This window comes from Myxine glutinosa, chromosome 3 (genome assembly GCF_964187855.1).
Source record: "Myxine glutinosa chromosome 3, kmMyxGlut1.1, whole genome shotgun sequence".
Lineage (NCBI taxonomy): Eukaryota > Metazoa > Chordata > Myxini > Myxiniformes > Myxinidae > Myxine > Myxine glutinosa.
This window is the reverse complement of record NC_136263.1, coordinates 86,035,338-86,050,407: the sequence shown is the minus strand read 5'-3', so window position 1 is coordinate 86,050,407 and position 15,070 is coordinate 86,035,338. Positions and strand designations below refer to the sequence as shown.

At 43.0% G+C, this 15,070-nt stretch overlaps 1 protein-coding gene across 2 annotated transcripts in view; it reads left to right on the top strand.

Moving 5' to 3' along the window:
• Positions 1-14,668, top strand: part of LOC137423406 (kin of IRRE-like protein 1) — a 446,337-nt gene extending 431,669 nt beyond the window's left edge. Inside the window, exons 12-15 of one of the 2 annotated variants that reach the window (XM_068110538.2) lie at positions 1,004-1,111; positions 6,478-6,620; positions 12,088-12,165; positions 12,262-14,668. In XM_068110538.2, the coding sequence (XP_067966639.1) occupies positions 1,004-1,111; positions 6,478-6,620; positions 12,088-12,165; positions 12,262-12,762 (830 nt within the window). In that variant the 3' untranslated portion in view covers positions 12,763-14,668. The remainder of the gene's footprint in view (positions 1-1,003; positions 1,112-6,477; positions 6,621-12,087; positions 12,166-12,261) is intronic. The other variant, XM_068110539.2, reaches the window with a different exon arrangement.
• Positions 14,669-15,070: the final 402 nt, after the last annotated feature.

Here is a 15,070-nt window from a genome sequence, read left to right as displayed (position 1 = left end):
ACATAATATGCATCTCTTGGGGCCACCACACGTACACAACCGGCACACGGAATATGCACATCTCTTCCCCGGAGTCCTCTCATCGTGAAAAACCCGTTGTATGTAAATAATTGTGTCGACTTTGAAAAGGCTTTTGATACTTTCCATGAAGATTCACTCTTGAAACCGTTGAAGATGTATAAATTACCTTTAAAGATAAACAAAATAATTAAAATTCATGACAGACTCCATGGCATAATGTTTTTTGTGTCTCCTCTGAGGCTGGGATATTCTCATTTCAAACCCAGTAAGAAATATATTGAGTCCAGTATCAATAAGGCAAGAGGATAATTAATTGGTCTCAACAAAGTGTATGGATAAGCAAAAACATTTTGGTAGCAACTAAAATGAGAATATTCAATTCCAACATGAAGATGTTCCACCTTTGAGGATGTTTCCAAGATTCAATTACAAGTTGGAGGATTTCAGCATAGGATTGAGGATTAAGAGTTTGAAGATAATTTTCCTGGCCAGAAAAAAATCTCAAATGAAAAAGCACGAAGTACAGGCCAAAAAAAAGATACCAATGAGGAAATTATAGAGAGAGGATGGAGGTGGCTCGGAAAAGCAATGAGGAAAGATGAAGATGATTTGATAAAATAAGCTGTGTTGTGCACACCAAGTGGGAGAAAAAAAGAGAGGAAGACCAAGGAAAACTTGGAGAAAGGCCTTCCAAGCAGAACTAAAAGCTTTCATTGGGATGGAACAGAGAGAAATTGAAGAGACAAGAATAAATATAAATAAATGGCAAGATTTTGTTACGGCCTTACAGTTTGTGTCAAAAGACACGATGAGAATAAGTAATTTTGAATCTTTCAATTTTTGAAGGTGATAATTTACTCCACTTCTTGTACAGGTATTCGTATTGCTCTTTGTAGTGAGTTTATTTTTTCTGGAGTTTTTCTGGAGTTTATCTACTTGTCCTCTCTTCCTTTCTTTCCCTTACCCTTGATCATTTCCACAGTGGTGGTGTTGATTGGAGTGGTTGTGGGTGCTGGTGTAGGTGCAGGTGTCCTGCTCATCGGAATTTTGGTGACCATAATGGTGCTATGCTTCCGACTGCGAAAACGCAGTGAGTTGCACTCTACATACTTTGGCTACTGTAGGGAAGTGTGCAACTATGTTCTTAATAAAGGAGGAGAAGGATTTGGTGCCAAGTGAATTGGTAGAATTTGAGAGAAGAAAAAGGTGAGGAAGAGGGGGAGGGGGGGTGGGTGTTGGGAATCGGACGAGCCTTCATTAAACAGCTCCTCAGCTGTCAAGGTCTCAGTCAGGGCGGTGTTAGTTTGCTGGCATGTTGCTGCCAGCTTTTCTGGACAAATAATTGGACACTATGGAAGAAGTTGGGCAATGTTGAGGATACGAGGGTGAAAAGGAGTTGTATATAAAATGGTTTGATGAGAATAAGGGAAATTGAATGTGAGGTGAAAGTTTATATCGGGGACAGTTTCTTTCATTTTTATGTATACCAAACCTAGACTCAAAGTAGAGTGAGCTGACAGAAGGGAAAAAGGCAACTTGCGACAATGGAGCAGGGCTGGACATAGAGAGCAAGATAATTAATAAACAGGAAAAGAGGAGAGATAGGGGAGGGGGGAGGGAGACAGTAAACCATGCAAGAAGAGTGTTGGATTGGGGGAGTGGTGGGGGGATTAATAGTGATAGAAAAGGTCACATAAGGGATCAGGTTTCATAGGATATAGTGGCATACAACAAACCTGAAGCACTGGAGAGATGGGTGAGAATATACAGCCTCAAGAGGGCAGTTCCACAAAGAGAGGGAAAAAAGTCATGAAGCAGATGATCATGTGCAGAAGTGGCTCGCTTGTTTGTATGTTCTCATAAGTCATACATACTGTTGGGATCAAAGGTTTAAAAATGAACGGCAGAGAAATACAGTAGTAATTTGTCTGCTGTTCACTAATTTCATTGTAATTCATGCAAAAGTAAACTGATATCTACTTATTATTTTGTCTTACAAGTGTTATATGTATAAGTTCCATCAACATTAAAAAAAAATCTGGTCAGTGCAGGGGTTCATTGCATATAAAACGTAAATAAACAAGAGAAAAATGACCACAGTGTGGTCACCAGCTGCCACGTGTAGAATCATGAGGATATCCGTTGCAATATGCGCATGCGCTATTCAAAAAGGCACCCCGACAATAAGAACAACGCGGTCCTCTCATAGAGATGCTCGTCGCAGCTAAAAAAAATCGCACCATTGTCCAGAGGAAGCGGTTCAGTTTGGCATTTGGAATATGACATAGGCAAAGCCTAGAAATGACAAAAACCCATTAGAATTACCCTTTAGAACCCCTTTGAATTACCCTCGAGAATTACCCCTTAGAAACCCTTTGAATTACCCTTTAGAATTATCCTTTAGAACTACCCTTTGGAATTACCAGTTATAACTCTTTAGAACCCATTAGAATTACTCTTTAGAGTTCATTAGAATTACTCTTTAGAACCCATTAGAATTACCCTCCAGAATTACTCTTTAGAATTACCCTTTATAATTATCCATTGAAACTACCATTTGGAATTACCCTTCATAACTCTTTAGAATTGCCCTTTAGAACCCATTATAATTACCCTTTAGAACCTATTAGAATTACCCATTAGAATTCAGGTCAGGTCAGGTATGGGAGCATGCACCGGAGCAGTGCGTCACCGCATCCACTTTCCGACGGTACTCCAGGAGACTCCAGGGGCCTCCGTCTGACCATCCGCCAGGCTAATACCTGGCCCATCCCTATCTCCTTGAGATGCCGGTCAACCTGCTGCAACCACGAGGCACGCGGTCGGCCCGTTGGCCTCCTCCACTCACGAGGCTCCCTTTTTGAGAGTATTTGGTGAGCTGGATCAGCGTCCGGAAAACGAGCCACATGCCCACACAGCCACAGGTGACGCTCAGGGACCATACAGGTAACAAATTTCATCTGAGTCTCTCTCAGCAACAGCTCGTTGGACACAAAGTCCGACCAGTGATAGGCAAGGATTCTATGAAGAGATTTGATTCCAAAGGCATTAAGACTCATTCTCTGGCCCTTGGTAAGGGTTCAAGTCTCGCATCCGTAGAGCAAGACTGGAAGCACCAATAACTTCGACTCTGACTTTCGTCATCCTGCATAGATACCGACAGTGCCACACCCCATGATCGAGTGAATCCACGACTCCCCAGGCCCGACCCAGACGTCTATCAACCTCTGGCTCACAACATGCGGAGACATGAATAACACTGCCAACATAAGTGAATCTCTTCGTGACCTTAACATCTTCGCTATAAACAGGCACAGACAAGACAGCAGCATCCAAGATGTCAATGAAAGCCTGGATCTTGGTTTTGACCCAGGAAATCCGTAATCCCAGCAGCTCTGCCTCCTCATTCAGTGCCTGGAGAGCCCCTCCATGAGAATATCCAGCATCTCCGCAAAGATGACTGCATCGTCTGCGAAATCAAGGTCAGAGATCTTGACACCCCCAAACGATGCACCGCGGCCTGACCTCTCTGACACCCTCCCCAGAATCCAGTCCATACAAGCACTGAAGAGTGTGGGAGCCAGTACACACCCCTGCCGAACTCCAGTAACAACTGGAAATAAGTCAGAGATGGAGCCACCACACCTCACAGCACTCTCAGTACCAGAGTATAGCTCAGCGATTGGATTGATCAGCGTTGGTGGCACCCCACGAAGACCAAGAATCCTCCAGATGGCATCCCGGTTCACCGAATCAAACTCTTCATGGAGATCAACATAGGTTGCAAGCATCTCCTGGCGAAACTCTCGCTTGCGTTCGGTGAGGACCCGAAGCGCAAGGATACGGTCAATCGTTGACCTCTTTGGTGTAAAGCCTGATGGCTCTGGTCACTGGTGCTCGAGCAGATGGTGGCGAACCCTCTCAAGAATGATCCAAGCACAGATCTTGCCTGGCACAAAGAGTAGTGTCACCCCTCCGTAGTTTTGCATTCCTGGTGATCACCCTTCCCTTTCCAGAGGGGGACAGCAAGGCCCCTCTTCCAGTCAGTTGCGATGATGCCTGTGCTCCAAACAGAGCACAGAACCGCATGCAATGACTCGAGTACCGTATTTCCACCAGCCTTGAGAAGCTCAGCATGAATGCCACAAATCCCAGGAGCTTTGCCCCATTTCAACCGGTTCACTGCCGCCTGTGTTTCCACAAGTGAAGGCGGTTCACAGTTAATTGGGGGGTCAGCATTTGGGATAGCAACACCCCTGATATCCAACTCAACAGCTGGTGAGTCAGCCTGGTACAGCCGCTCAAAGTAACCGGCCCAGCGGGCCTTCACTTCAGACTCCTCTGTCAAGAGGCCACCACCCTCTGCTCTAACTGCAGTGCACCTATGGACAGGCTTAGAGGAACGCAATGCACGGATTCCTCTGTAAGCAGGACGAGAATCACATGTCCTACCCTTTCACAGATTCCTCGCACATAGGCCTCCTTGTCCGCCCTCAGCGAGAATCCAGTTTTACGCCTCAACTCCCGGAACAGTTCAGCTCTGCCATAAAGCCTGGCCCTGCGACTCTGGTCAATGATATCGAGCGTCCCCTGAGAGACAAAATTCTTCTTCGCCTGATGGTGGGTTCCAAGACAACCACCGGCATCATCAAGAATGTTGGTCTTGAAGGCACTCCACAACTCCTCAGGATCCCCTAAAACATCCAGACCCCCTAAAACCCAACTCAACCTGCTCGCAAACTCCTCAGATACTCTCTCCTCCTTGAGCTTGCCCACATCCAGCCTAGGCTGGGGTGATAGATAGCATTCTCTTGGATTTGAGCTGCAACTTCAGAGTTGCTACAACAAGCCTGTGGTCAGTGTTGAGGAACTAAGTACTCCGGTAGACCCTTGAGTTCTGGAGCATCCGCCATTAGCCATCAATGAGCACATAGTCAATCTCCTTCGACACACCACCAGCATTGGAACACCAAGTCCAGTGATGAGGCTGTAGGCGCTGAAACAATGAGCCAGCCACCCAAAGCCATGACTACTTGCAAAGCCAAGGAACCTATTGCTATTCTGATTCACTGTCCCAGATCCATGGGGACCAACACATGCCTCATAACCATCCCTGTCAGTGCCAGTCGATGCATTAAAATCCCCCAAGATTAGAAGAGTCTCTCTCCTGGGGCACTGATCAACCACAGACTCGAGTGTGGCGTAGAATGCCTCCTTCACAGTGAGATCACTTTCCTCAGTCGGTGCATATACAGAGACCAGGGAAATGACACCCAAGGAGTGATAAATCCTCAGTCTCATAATACGCTCATTGACCGGTGTTACCTCGACTATCATGGGAGTTAGCTTATTGGACACAGCTGCAGCAACTCTTTAGGCATGATAACCGTCAAAACGACCAGACCAGACGAAGGTGTAACCACCCACCATGATCTCACCACTATCCGGCATCCGAACCTCAGAAAGTGCTGCAACATTAGAATTGCCCTTTATAACCCATTAGAATTACCCTTTAGAATTACCCTTTAGAATTACCCTTTAGAATTACGCTTTAGAATTACCCATTATAATTACCCTTTAGAACTCATTAGAATTACCCATTAGAATTCCCCTTTAGAATTACACGTTAGAATTACCCAATAGAATTACCCATTAGAATTTCCCTTTAGAACCCATTAGAATTACCCATTATAATTACCCATTAGAATTGCCCTTTAAAATTCCACTTTAGAACCCATTAGAATTACACATTAGAATTACGCGTTAGAATTACCCATTAGAATTGCCCTTTAAAATTCCACTTTAGAACCCATTATAATTATCCTTTAGATCCCGTTATAATTAAACACGGTGGGTTAGAAAGTTTCTTCTTCATTCTGACAGACAGACATATTCAAATATTGAAGCTGCTTCACCGCTTTAAAATGTCAGAAGGGTTTAGAAAATGTAGTAGATACGTAATAAAGGTGTGCCTCATGCAGCAATCATTTAGGTTTCATTGCTGCTGTTACCTTGGAAAGAGTATTGGGGCTAATCACGGAATGGTCGAGCAGATTTACTACAATATGAGGTCACAGTGGCAATGACCAAGCCTGGTACTCACTACATCAGGAACCTTTCCTATTTTCTAACCCTGCTGCTGTTGAGTTTATTCTATCAGCCATTATAAACACGCAAATGCCTTGAAAATACAAAAGCAATTTTATGCTCCAGTGAATTTGTGCAGATGGCTGCAAATAGATCAGAAGATTACCTGGCAGCCCAGTGGCAGCTACAACACAATAGGGTTAGATTTACACCTTTGATTGGACAGGCCTTGGGTTTTGAGCCCCACTTGCCACGCTTTGGGCCTTTCAGTCAGTGGCATACTCAGTAACCAACATTAAGTGTTGTTAATAATTCCACCCTCTTGTCCTCTCTTCTTTCCAAACTACAACATTACAACCTTGCCCACAGCCAAAAAGGATATCAAGATCTGCAAGCACGACCCAAAGGTGGAGATTGTGCACAAGGACTTTGATCAGATCAGGAAGGATATGCCAGAGGAAGACATCAAATTGCCTGTAATGAATGGGGATCAAAAGTTCAACTTCTATCCGGTAAGATACGCCATTTATCATTGTTGACTTTGTGCTTTTGAATTTAAGTTGTGCTGCATCACAAATGGTCCATGATTGTACAGGGTTCCAGTGGCAAAATTTGGGACATTTAAACTCCTTGCCGGCCGCATGATTTTTAACCTTTAGTGAAGCTGCATAGCCTCAATTAATATTTTGGCCAGACAAGAATAATATAATTCATGGCAGCTCAGAAAACACATTATAATATGAGTTTCTTTCCAAGGAACTTCAACACAGGCCAATAGGCCCATCAAAGCCTGTGCTGTTATGACATGCTTCTGATTATTTGTCAGTGGTCTATCCTTTTTAAAATGCTGAGCGTCAAGCAAGGAAGCAAATAAGCAAGTAGGTGCTAAAGCAAAAACCTCGGCCAGACTGAACAGATCTGGATCCGGAACGGAACCAAAATCGAATCACTTTGTTCTTGTCGCCAAACCAACTCACCCACCTTGTTTCGTCCGAATTCATCTACAACTTTTTGAAATATCGTGCTATCTATCGTTTTAGCCCAGTAGCCTGGTGTTGGCTTCGCGGTTAGGGTGCCGGCTTGGGATCCTAGGATCCTGGGTTCGAATCCCGGTCGATCGTTGAATTAACGGCAGGGGGGGGTTGACTCAGCCTGTCATCCTTCCGAGGTCGGCTAATTGAGTACCAGCTTGCTGGGATGAATGATCACGGTGTGTACCCCGATTTAGAATAGGTACACCGTATCCCTGCGCGTCGTAAGAGGCGACCAAGGGTTGGCGTCAGGAAGGGCATCCGGCCATAAAAACATTGCCTCAAACGGGGAACCATGATTGCCATGGGGCCCGCAAGGCTAACCTCCGCTCTAGCAGAGAAAATGGCCTTAAAACGATCATTCATTCATTCTATCGTTTTAGCCCAATATCCTAAATGGTGAAAAATTACATCAATTAAAAAATAATCTCATATCTGGATGCGGATCTTCATCAAAATCGAATCATTTCTTCCTTATCACACACCCAACCTGTCCACCAAGTGTTGGCCGAACCCATCCACAACTTTTTGACCAAATCCATCCACAACTTTTTGACATATCGTGTTATATATCGTTTTTCGCCCTATCTCTCAATGGTGAAGAATCACTTTCAAAAACTAGGACGGCACTCGGTAGAGCGCACTCCTCTGCCAGGCTGAACAGTTTCGTTTTTTTTAAACCACTGATCTGGTCCTAAACCAAAATCGAATTGGCTTGTTCTTATCACTCACGTAACTCATCCACCAAGTTTTTTCATAATCCGTTCACAACTTTTTGAAATATCATGCGATATATTGTTTTTGGACCTATCACTCAATGGTGAAGAATCACTTGAAAAAATTCTCATCTGGATCCGGATCTTCACATCTTCACCAAAATCTAATAATTTCGTCCGTGTCATATACCCAACCTCTCCACCAACATTCGTCCGAATCTGTCCACAACTTTTTGAGATATCTTGTTCACAAATCGATAAACAGGGGTGAAAACATAACCTCCGTCGACCTTTGGTGGTGGAGGTAACAAAGTGATGGATGCTTTGCTTGACTTACAGGATTAATGGGATTTCTAGGTTTGAATGTTGTCAACTTTGACTCATCAGTTTGGAAAGATGCTGATAGTTGAGACTTGGTAGGATATTGTGGAACTCATACAATCTAGTCCTGAGGTTCCATTGTTACTTCCGCCACCGAAGGTGGATGGAGGTTGTGTTTTCACCCCTGTCTGTCTGTTTATTACTTGGCAAAAAAAATAAATTTCGGACAAGTATGTTGATATCTCTGGTGTGTGTGTGTGTGTTTGGCCGCTCACATATACTTGGTAGAGCTCACATATACATTCACCAAATGGTAGAGTTCGTGGTCCGACAAAATCCTATTTATTTTTGAGGTCAAAAGGTCAAAAGGTCAACATAGGCCAAAGGTCAACCACTTTTTTCAAATTTCTAAAATCCTCAATTTTCATCCGATTCACTTGACATTTGAATAGGATTTACATATCAGCTGACTGAATTCAACCACCAACTATTTGTGAGGTACAAAGGATGCCCTACTGAGTGCCATTCTACTTTGTTCTCTTTTGCCAATTGTCGCTCAATGAATGATTTTTCCTCTGTCTGTTTGTGAACAGGATATCTGAAAAAATTTCGGCCGGATTCGGACGAAATTTGGTGGAGATGTAGTGTATGTGACCAGGGCGAAATGATTAGATTTTGATGAAGATCCGGATCCAGATCCGGCTGGGAGAATTTTTTAAGTGATTCTTCACCATTGAGTGATAGAGCCAAAACGATACATAGCAGGATATCTCAAAAGGTTGTGGACGGATTTGGACGAAACTTGGTGAACAGGTTGGGTGTGTGACAAGGAAGAATTGATTCAATGTTGGCGAAGATCTGGATATGGGTTCGGATACGATAATTTTTTAATTATTTGAGTGATTCTTCACCATTGGGAGATCGGGCGAAAAGCGATATGAATGAAATGAATGAATGAATGATCGTTTTAAGGCCATTTTCCCCGTAACATGATATTTTATAAAGTTGTGGACGAGCTATGACTAGATTTGGGGGATGTGTTGGTTAGGTGAAAAGAACAAGCCGATTAGATTTTGATTCAGGTCCGAATCCAGATCCGGCCTATCAGTGCGATACAAAACATAAACTGGTCAGCCTGGCGGATGTATGCACTCTACCGAGTGCCGTTATAGTTGTTTCTGTATCTTTGTCTGAGAATTGTGTGAGTTTGCAATTCGAACAATTTGATTTGAAGTTCACCGCAAGGTTTGACCAGATGGCATGATAATGGCTGACACTTGCCTCTAATCTGTCTAGCTTGGGTTCGAATCCCGACCTCAGCTATAAACTGTCATCCTAGTGTTTCACAAGCAGGATGATTCATCAATGTGTGTGTGTCGTCCCTCAGATGGACGGTAAATGAGCGTCTGCCAGCATTCGTTGGTGGATGTTAAAGATCCCATGGTGTCCTTCATGAAGAGTAGGCGAGCTATCGCCAGCACCATGGGCAAATTTTCCACACTGCCCACCATATCAAATAACCTTTTCCGCTTTCCGTGGAGTTCCAGATTCATTTTGTTGAGGTGCTGTGTTATGTCCATCAGATAAGCAATATCTGACACAAATTCTGGACTTCAGATGAGTGTCATGGTTCTTGCTCAGCAGAAACTCCACTATGGCATTTCCGAGGGCAATGATTCATTGCAGAACTCTACCTCTACCCTATCTTTATGGGTTTCCACTGCTAAGACATGACTTTGCCATTTTAAAGCTTGCAAGAACGGTAAATTTTTGTCACTTTTCCTTGCTGCAGGATGTTGCAAAAATAATGTGCTACCTTCTGAGACCACGTGCTTTGTTTTTCCTTGATTCACCTGTCAAGTTTTTGAAATCCCTATGCAATGACTTGTAATGGCGCATGGCATTCTTTGTCCACTGGAAATTTTTCTTACAAATGCAGAACACTGGAGGATCATTCTCTTGGGTGAAAAAATCCATCCACTCCTCTCGAAGTACCCCTTCCTTCATCAGAAACTTTTGGCCCTTTCCATCTAGTTCCTGATCTTGAAATCTTGAAAATATTGAAATGAAATGTTCTTGAAATGAAATCTTGAAATGAAATGAAAATCTTGAAATGAAATCACATCTTGAGATAGTTCCTAATTCAGGATCATGAGTGAAACATAATGTGATGTAAAAACCTACACTAGTTAGGGTTACAATAAACACTGATGTCTGAGGTCATCTTCCATCTGCTTGGAAATCAGACATCACTGCATTACAAAAAGGTGCAAAAGTAGCTTTCCATAACAAATCAAATTTTCCCCACGAATGATCGTTTTAAGATCACTGACTAAGATCACTAAGACCCCATAAAAATCAATAATCACTGACTCCTTTCTGTTTTGCTTCCAAGTCGCATGAACAATCAAAATACATTATTTGGCAAGGATGATAATTTTTCTGGAATCAAGGAGACTATTTTTTTTTAATCGAGAAGTGTTATTGTATTCATCCTGAAATGTATTATTTGTGGTCACTTGGACAAAATTCACATGCATGAAATCGGTGCCATGTTTTGAGGTTTTCCAAAGCGGTGTGTGGCTTGGTGATGAACATCTTGGTGATGAATTGCCTGAACATCCTGTTGTATGCATATCAACTAATGCAAATTAGCCACATTTTTGTGCAGGCGCTGGTAATGTATTACTTTTATTGTGCTTAATCAAGTGATAAGAGTTATGGTGATTGTAGTGATAAGAGTTATTGTGGCAAAAGGTGGTTTTTGAAAACTTTTTTGTATGCAGAGTGAAGACTCGTGTAAGAGCAAATTTTAGGGCTATAATGGCAGAGAGAGGATGTGTAAGAGAAGCAGAGAAGGTTTTTAGGACGTGTGACCTAATGCCGTCTGGTCCTGTAGCAGAGTCGGAATTGAGGGTTGAAATCCTCTCCACCTTCTCAGGTGTAAAAGACACAGAGTCCAGGAGCAGTTGGGTACGACTGGGAAGGGTGGATAAAGAGACCATGGGGTTGGTCCAGAAGATTTGGAGGCAAACACAGAATTGAGGCTTTCGACCTTCTCACGAACAGGGTCGGCTATGGTGCCATTTTTAGAGAGGGAAGAGATGGAGGGGGAGTATACTCCAGAGACAGACTTTACAAGATGCCACCAGTTTTTACAGGAGCGAGACAGTTCAATCTTGAGGTTGGACAGATGTTGTTTTCTGGCTCTCCTCAGAGTGGAAACACTTTTTGGAATGATCTGAGATTATCTTCGGTCAGATTTTCCTTCCAGGAAGAGAAGGCCAGTTGTTTCAGAGCCACGTCCTCACCATAGGATTACATCATCGGATTACATCTTCTTCACCATAGTAGCATGGGTGGGAAGAAGGGTACGATAACTGATGACGAGATGGAATTAATCTGTTCATAAGAGAGAGCAGGTTTATGTGGAAAATCCCCAGCCTGAGTTACCATCAGAGCTAGTAGGTATGGGAGACCTGAAAAGGGATGGCTGCTTGCAGTCCATGGCAATCTGCCTGAATGAACAGCCAGACTCGCCGGTGCTGACACAGCTCTCTGAAAATAGTGAGAGATGTTGACTCACACAAGGTTGTTGTTTTTTTCCTCAAAACAAAATCGGACAAATAATCTTGAAAAATGAATGTGGAATTTGCACATGGAGTTGTGATGCTATTATTTTATTCCTTTTAATACCAAGGCTCATGGAGAAGCTCATCTATAATATATGAAAGGCAAGCACATTGGAGTATAAGAAATTATCAAATTACATGAAATTTAACAATTGTCGGCACTTTGTTAGAAAGTAAGCAGTTGCTCTCAACCTCTCCTGTCACATGATATTTTCTTATGTTTTTTTATATTGTTAGTTTTGCATTTTCAACATTGATGTGGGTTGTGTTCATTCATAGGTCTATACAGATGAGCTTGACACCAAAACAGAAGAAACAAGCACCGGACAGGAAGATGCAGACTACAAAGACCTCAAGGTAAACCAACATTCCTCTACATATTGAATGACAACCAATATATATTTTTCTCCTTCTTTGAAATCTCTTCACTTTCCATCTTTATGCATTTTTCAGGATCCTACCAATGGTTATTACAATGTCCGTGCACATGAGGAACAGTCTGCTACACGGAATGCCTTTTCTGACTTCCATCCACTTGGTCGGCCTCTCTATGAGCCGCGCCCACCATCACGTCTTTCACATGCTAGTGGATATGCTCAACTCGCCACCTTCTCCCCACAAGCGTACGACTATGAAGCAGCTCTTGGCCCTCAGCCCGATGTCCCAACTCGACCGGCCTTCGATCGACCCACCACAACCACCGCAGCACAGCAACAACAGCCACACCACCAGCAGCAACAAGTATCACTATATGGTAGTTGCTTGTATGCTCCTGCTGCAACAACCCCTTTTCACAATGGCTCTGTTTATAGCTTTGGTCGTATGCCCAACTACGATGGTGTTGCTGAAGCCTATGAGGCTGCAGCAAAGCCAGCCGGGCGCTTTTCTTACGCCTCCTCACAACATTCGGACTTCTCCAGGCCACCGCAGCAACGCATGCAGACGCATGTATAATGCCTCAACCCAATCGCCCTTACCTACAAAATCACCGGACTGCTGACATTCCTCTGAAAGATGTCAATCTCCCATCTCCACCGTAACTACGCAGCCGGCATAATTTGGAGCTATACTCTGGTGCTGGATGCCAGAAAGCTTGCCTATCCAATAACGAAGAAATTGAGGACGGACAACAAAGTAAAAAGTGATTGCTCATGAATGCGCAAACCAAGGAGAGTGAAGACCAAACATAATTCTCTGATCTTAGAAAATAAATGTATTTGTTGTACAAATATGTTCAGTGCAAAAATGTTTGAAAGTACAAACCTGAAGATTACACTGTCAAGGTTAACTGAAGCATGAAAACTGCAAACATTCCACACCATCATATCCTTGAGAAATGGTGTGATTAGAAAGTGGCATTCCATATACGTCAAATACATCCTCACTTTGTATTCATGAATCACAGAAGAGAAACACTGAGATGCTGCTCTCCACTGGAATCCACCGTAAGTCATCACAGTGCCTTTTTTGTCATTTCACCCAATTTTACATATCGGCTCAGCTATGATTCACTGCGTTGTCACCGCATAAACAGTTTGACTACCATTCTCATTACACCTTGAGAGAAGAGTAACGTCGTTTTCAGTTATCAGTGGATATATACTTTTGTGAGCAGTATATAAGTTGCACATTTGCTTTCTTTTTTGGAAAACTGTTTGCATCCGACTGGACGTTTCCTGGTGGATTATAATTATAGATGCATGCGTGTGCTTGCATCCTCAATAGAAGGGGGAAAAAAGAAGAGAAATCCGCCTCCAGCGCATGAGCTGTGACTCTGACATTTTATGTTTGACAAATCAGCAATAAATCAAGCCTCATATTTAATCACAAACTTTATTTTCATCTTTGAATGGCCGAAGTGAGCCTTCCAATTTATTTTCATTGCAGCACACGATGTGCCAATAACGTTGTGTTTCGCCTTGTGCTGGAACGCTGTAGTCTATCTATAACGAAGCACGAAAGGGAAATCGGTATGCTAGTATAAGCAGGAAAGCCCGAATCCATGCACATTTCCTTATCATTCCGACCACTGGACGGTGGAGCAGAGTTTGCGGAAAGTGCTCATGCTTTCTACGTTTACCTCTGACTTTTGGTGTCGCTGGAATTCCCTGTTTTTCTTAATTTCGTTCGGGTGAATTTGAAGCGTGGCCTGTTGGGTTTTAGCCAAAATGAATGCGAAACTTAGCATGGTTCACTGAAGCAGAGGCCTTGCTCGCATGCACACGACATTAGTGGTGCATCTGCGGCTGGCAGATATGGGCGTAGACGTGCCACACTAGTAGCTGTCAAAAACAAAAAGCAGCACGGGAAAGGTGACACGCTGTCATAACGAGCGGTCATCAGCAGCGGCACCTGGTAATCAAAAGGCTAATGAGAAACATTTTATAGATACTATTTCAGCTGCGCTTTGCGGCAGTCTTTAAAGTCAACCATATTGACAAACCTGATCGTGGTGAACTTTATAATATTTTAAAACGATTCTTGATTAAGTTTTTATTTACGTAAAGTGGCATTTAATGTATATCTTTTTTTTAATTTTTTACATATGTACTAGCGACTTCGCCACATCTGTATTCACCACGTCATACGATGATGTAATTAACTTGAGAATTTTTTTCCTGTTTTGTAAATTGCTTTAACAGAGCAGTGCATTAAACACCACGATTCCTCTTCTTCTCCAAAGCCCTCTCTGCCTCCCCTTCCCCACCTTCCCCCACGAACACGCACTGACACACACGCACACTTGGCATTCTCCACTTGTACTGCTTTTGTATGGTGTAATCCATCATCTACACCTTTCACTCGTAAATCTGTAATTTCTGCTCAAACCTTTCTTTTTAATAAATGTCTTTGAGATTGCCATGTTGTTAGAATTTGTGGAGATGCTTGTGCCATAGCACCGACACCCTTTTCTACTGAAACCGTTCTGCATGCAAATGATTCTGGGTACAAGTGAAGCGAAGTACATGATCCGGTGTGGTGAGACAGGAAAGAAAATGATGGATTCTAAATTAGCCATTGGCCGCAATTTGTACTGGTTGTTAAACTGGGAGTTTCTCATGTGAATTGCAACAAAGGTAGGGTAAACATCTCAGAATAATCCAACAATCCATCTTCTCATTCTATTTTCTACGTCTATTTTCACAATATATGATTGGCTGCTGGAATATTGAAGAGATGCTTCAAGGATGTACTTTCCTCCATTGTTTTCAGTCATTAGTGCTACAGTTCACTAATGTTTTGTTACAACACCAACAACACC